The 6,000-nt window shown below is 41.7% G+C and overlaps 1 protein-coding gene across 3 annotated transcripts in view; it reads left to right on the top strand.

Moving 5' to 3' along the window:
• Nucleotides 1-4,832: 4,832 nt before the first annotated feature.
• PIK3CG (phosphatidylinositol-4,5-bisphosphate 3-kinase catalytic subunit gamma) overlaps nt 4,833-6,000 on the top strand; it is a 32,894-nt gene continuing 31,726 nt past the window's right edge. Inside the window, exon 1 of one of the 3 annotated variants that reach the window (XM_042915303.1) lies at nt 4,833-4,980. Coding sequence is in view for 1 of the 3 variants with exons in the window: in XM_042915293.1 (XP_042771227.1) it covers nt 5,103-5,174 (72 nt within the window). In the remaining 2 variants the exon portion in view is untranslated. The other 2 variants (XM_042915293.1, XM_042915307.1) reach the window with 2 other exon arrangements.

Genomic DNA, 6,000 nt, shown 5'->3' with positions numbered 1-6,000 from the left:
TGAGGATAATAATAGTGCCCCTCCTTGGGATGTTGTGAGGATTAAGTGAATTATACACTATTCACTAATTAAAGTGCTTGCGGGGGGGGGGGGGGGGGGAGCACCTGGGTGGCTCAGTCTGTTGAGCATCCGACTTAGGCTCAGGTCATGATCTCACTGTTTGTGTGTTTGAGCCCCACATCAGGCTCTGTGCCGACAGCTCAGAGCCTGGAGCCTGCTTCAGATTCTGTGTCTCCCTCTCTCTCTGTCCCTGCCCTGCTCATGCTCTCTCTCTCTCTCTTTCGCTCTCTCTCTCTCGCTCTCTCTCAAAAATGAAGAAACATTAAAAAAAATTAAAGTGCTTGGGACAGTTTAAGTCACATAGAAAGTGCTATGGAAAGGTTTGTTCTTGTTGGTGGTGACAGTATTGTTATTCTTGGGGTGGTTACTGATAGAGAGAAAAGCTTCCCTCACCATGTGCTCTCCTAAAACCAGAAAGCCTTCCCTAAGGAGGTTAGGCAAATGGAGTATTAAAAAAGAGGAATTGGTCAAATGGCTCAGGGGACGAGGGAATGGGGGAAGGAGACGGGAGGAAAGCCTAAGCAGAGGAGACTGAGCAGAGGGAGCAGCATGGGGAGGCACAGAGGCGGGGAGACAGCACCACAAATGCGAGAGCAGAAAGCAGTTTAATTCAAATGGAGAGGTGATTGGGAAGATAAGGCATCCTGTTAAAGTTAGACCACAAGGGGTAGATCACAAAGGATCATGCTTAGCATTATGCTAAGGAGTTGGGATTGTTAAAAATTAATTTACAAAAAAAAATCTTCTCTAGAAATTTGTGTAGTCCTTCCTAAGCTGTATCAGCAAAAAAGTGCCCTCGATGGCCAATTTCTGATAATAAGAATGGAAAATGTGTGGAATGTCCCACAGGCACATGGCTCTGCCTGTCGGGTAGATGTTGACTGTGATGATTTCCCATAGCTTCTTTTCTCTAAACCTGGAGTGGCTCCCCTCTACCCACATGGCATGATAATACCATACCTCCCTAATGGCAGTCAAGGTTCTGACAAACTCTCCTGGTGTCCTCCCCAGCGCCCCTTTGTCTTTACTGTCAGAGCCCTGACATTCTGTTTGGGTAGCCACAGTTCTCTGCCATCCAGGAACTCAGCAGAGAAAATCCTGATTAGTTTAATCCACTCGTGTAATTCTATCCCCTTTCTTAGTGATTGGCTGAGGGACAGGTAAGCATTTGCCATAATTCCGACCAGAGATAAGAGAGAACCTGGGAGACTTCTGGGAACGTTCTCTCTCTGAAATAGAAACACACAAGCGGCATGCCTCTTCTTCCTCTGTGTGTCGTGTTGGTTGAGTGATACCAAGAATTGTATGTCCTCTAGAACATCCAACACAATGTCTTGCATAGTATAGTTAGATAACTTTACGTTCCGTTGAAACATGAAGGTTTACAACAACTTCCTCTGAGATAATTAGGGTGGTTGCTTTCCCTTTGGTAGATTAGAGAGCTGAGAGAGATGAATTAGCATATATTAGGCCCAGAGAATAAGCAGAAATAAACCTAGGTCTCACGATTGCTAGTGTTTCTACAATACTGGGATATTTCTCTTTCAACTTACCAGATACGGAACAAAAGCTTCACGAAGGTTGGTATTTGTGCCCAGACAACAAATCAAGGTATGAAAGTAAATTGTTAGACTAAAATGATTTTTTGCATTTTTGTTCACATTGTATAAGCCCTCTGAGGCTGAACTAAAACATATGAAAAGATGGATTCTAGTGCTTTTTGAAGCCAAGAGATACCCACAGGTCTGCATCAGATAGCTGCCCCACCTAGGAGCAATAACCCAAACCGAGCTTCTCAAACAGTGTGCCCCAGAAGCGTTGGGGGAGGCAGACATTATCTCATCCTTTGAGGAGCCTTTTTGCTTGACCTCAGTGTCAGTCTGTTGGAGCTGCTGTAACAAAGAACTATAGACTGGGTGGCTTATAAACAACCAAAAAGTATTTCCCACTATTCTGAAGGCTAGAAGTCCAAGATCAGTGTACCCTCATGGTCAGGTTCTAGTGAAGGCCCCCTTCCAGGTTGCCATATTCTCACTGTATCCTCACATGGCAGAAAGAGGGCAAGAGAGCTCTCTGGGATTCCTTTTACAAAGGCACAAATCCCCAAAGGCCCCACCTAATACCACTACATTGGGGGGTAGGATTTCAGTATTTGAATTTGCAGGGGGACACAAACATTCAGCCCATTGCACCCAGTGTGCCATACAAATGTTGTTACTATTGACATGTGCCAAGACATGAAATGAATTTGGAAGGCACATGCCAGTCTTCCCATGTCTTTACCGTATCTCCGTATTTCCCACGACTGTTTTCAATAACCCTCTATTTCAGCAAAATGATCTGTTCACTGTCCCCCAAATACTTTCAGGCTTGGGAAATTTCCCTTATGATTCCTCTTACCTTAAATCCTAGGCATCCCTCTGCATGTTGAACTGTTTTTTTTTTAAGTCCCACCCAAAGTGACCTCCTCCATCAAAATATTATATTTTATAATGAACATTACATAATCTGTTTATTGACTATTGACAGATATTACTGTCTTCTTCTTTTTTCATCTGTTCTATCTTATTTCTGTGATGGTCAGAGTGATATAGAAGGTCAACCTGTTTGATTTTTTTTTTCCCAGTCAAAATGCAATGTATGTCTACCATATGTAAAACACGTGCTAGATGCATGGAGATTCACAGAAGGGGAGAAAAAAGAAGAAAAGAGAAACATATCAATAAAGCAGGTGAATGATGAAGCCTACAAGTCTTCTAACCTAAAAAAATCTGGGGACGAAAGAGGCCCCAACAAGAGGACTCCTCTGCAAGGAGGAAGTATCCACTGAAAGGGTGATATTGGCCATGACTTCTGTCTTGGAACGCTTATGACATATAGTCAAATTTTAGTGGCTATATTAGGATTTGGGGAAGGGCAGGGTATTTTTAATCTCAAACCACCAATAAAGCCTGAACCATTTACAAGTTTAGTCATAGAACAGAAAATATTTGCATAATTGGACTTAGCTGAGTAGTTCCTTCAGCAGCAAGGAGACCCAAGAGTCAGCTGGAATAACTAGTGTGTGTATATGGGAAGTGGTTGGGGAGGTGGGTAATCGGGCTGGGATTTGGCCCCCTGGGTGTGACTGAGTCAGGGTGAGGAAGGTATCTGTTGCATGGTCTGGGGAACAAGGCTGGCCAAGCTTGTGGTCAATCTGTGGTCAGCCCACCTACCCCCATAACAGCTTGGCAAACTCCTTTAGCATGACTCCTTGGTCCCTCATTCAGAATCAACAAAGAGGGCCAGCTCTTAGGCTTCTAAATCTGCCAGCCTCCCAAGGGAGTATTCCTAAGTAGGAATATACTTTGGAAAGCTGATAAGCTCCCTCCAAATATTTGGGAGGCAGTCTTTGAATTAAATGGTTTTCCTGCTTGATGTCAACTATTATAGGTACTCTTTGACTATGTGTAGAAACTGTTTGCAGAAAGCTAAGACCCCAAGGGGTCTGTGTGAAAGGAGACAGATTGGATCAACAATAATTTATTCTGATGTCAAAGGAACTCGGAGAACCTCTCAATTATATACCTCCAAGAAAGCACCATCCTACTGGCTGTTCCTGGGACTCAGCTGGAGTCCATGAGAACACAGACTAGAGGATGAACTCAAGTATAGAAAACCCTGGGAGAGAGGAGACGGAACACTGGTTCAGGATCTGAGTGGGCTTGGGGGTTCTAGAGGAAATCGAGGTCACCTGAAAATACAGAGCTGCTCTAAAAATGATTTAAGATGATTTTTTCTTTTCTTTTTCTTTTTTGAGTTTTTTTTTTTTTTTTTTTTTTTTAATGTTCGTTTATTTTGAGAGGCAGGGAGAGGGGACAGAGGATCTGATGCAGACTATGTGCTGACTGCAGGGAGCCCAACATGGGCTGAAACTCACGAACCATGAAATAATGATCTGAGCTGAAGTCAAACACTTAACCTACTAGACCACACAGGTGCCCCTAGTATGGCTTTTCTATGTATTCTGTACTCCCATGGGACTCAGGAGCCATCTCTTAGTGACTGTCTATCTGATGGGATTACAGTGCTCAACTCCCCAATTTTCCCATGACACCAAAAAACCTTTTATTTTGTCTGCAGCCAATCATGGCTCATAGTAAGTCTCCCTCTACAACACACATGGACACATGCATGCACACGCGCACACACACAACAGTGATATTTTGGACCCTGAATGCTCTGAAAATATACAGAAATGTCTCACCAAGGTAAGGAGGCAAGCTCCCAGACCTTGTCTTTGAAAATATTCAGCTTGTGTAACTCAGGCCCCTGGATCACTAGGTTTCTCTCCCCCATTCCTCAGTTACAGCATATCAACAAGAGTTCATTTGAGTTCCTGCAAAGAAAATTTAATTAAGTGAGCTTTGCAGGACTAATGAGTTTAATTTAACTCTTAAAAATCTGCCTACCAGGCTGTTTCTCTAATATTGTAGCTGTTAGGCCTTTTCTTCTAAGAACTATCTAGAAAGAGTATTTATGTCTCATGTGTTTATGTCTTGTGAATGTGTATTTTAATTTGTTTCAGTCTCTCCTATTTAAAAAAAATTAGTTCAAAGAATAGAATATGTGTGTGTGTGTGTGTGTGTGTGTGTGTGTGTGTGTGTGTGTGTATGGTAAACATTTTTCACTCCTGTGTTTCACTCTGTGCTATAACAGGAAATGCATTTCTGACACTTTTAAAATGAGCAATCACACGTATAATCAACTTGGTTAAAACTTCCTTCCTGGTAACTGCAACACTTCCTCTGCATCTGGATACGAAGGGAGACCCAGAAAAGCGGAAGAGTTTAGAGGCACACTGGGTAGATTCGAATTTGCTTTGTTTTCAAAAATTAAACAAATGATCCTTCAGCATCATCACCTCCGCTGCTTTATCAGGTATTACTTCCTTCTGTTTTTTGCCCTTTGTTGGGTCTGACTCGGAATAGTGACACTTCCGTCTGGGGTAGAATATTTTTATCTGGAACGGTTGTCGGTTCTTGAGATGATACTACCACTGAATGCCTCCGTTTCATTGTCTGGCCAGACCTATACGTGTGGATATCCATAAGGTTCCGGCCATAGCTTTGCAGGTGCATCTGTCCTTTTTGTTTGTTTGTTTTTGTTTGGGAGGAAGAGGGAGGGCACAGGAGCTTGTGCCAGCCGGGTTTTACGTTCTCACAAGTGCATGCTTAGCGATTATTGTGCTTAACAGTGTTTCTGATGTCTTCTCATAAGACGAAAAGCTTCATAGCCTCAGCCATGAAGGAAAGCAGTGAGTATTTAGCCAGCCTTTTTTTCCTCTGTGTCTTGTATCTTGTAAGACTGTTTGGTAGCACTGAGGCAGAAGTTATTGCTGTGTATTTGTATTTTGCCTCAATATGGAACTATTTTGTTTCAGTTTGTTGTCAATATAAATATATCTTGTGGTTCTCTTCTTTGGTAGTTATTCTACAATGTAGCAACAGACCAAACAGTGAATTAAAAGCTACAAGAGATAGTCCTCTGGAACAGTTGCTTTCTGTATTTGCTGAAGATAACTTCATAATATTTTAAGAGAGGGACTATTGACTTTATAAGTCAGCTTAAAAGTCAAGATTTGAAACTTGTCTTTCTTATCTTTGAATCAAACTCTCCTTTTTGGTATATATCAAATGGTCCACTATGAAGGAAATAAGTAGTTATGAGTCTCACTAACATTAGTCATTTAAGAGAGTAAATGACAATTTTGGAAACAATTTTTGTTTCAGTATTTGATTCTTATGTGGAACATATCTTACAACCTGGGGATACTAGATATTAAAATCAAAACACCTTGTTTGTATTTCAATTTTAATATTTTTAATATTTCAATCATTATTTGAAGTGTTTCCTATTGCATTCTGTCACACTTATACTGAAATGCTTTGTGCGGAGTAG

The sequence above is a fragment of the Panthera leo genome, chromosome A2 (genome assembly GCF_018350215.1).
Source record: "Panthera leo isolate Ple1 chromosome A2, P.leo_Ple1_pat1.1, whole genome shotgun sequence".
Taxonomy (NCBI): Eukaryota; Metazoa; Chordata; class Mammalia; order Carnivora; family Felidae; genus Panthera; species Panthera leo.
This window is presented reverse-complemented; position numbering and strand designations above follow the sequence as displayed.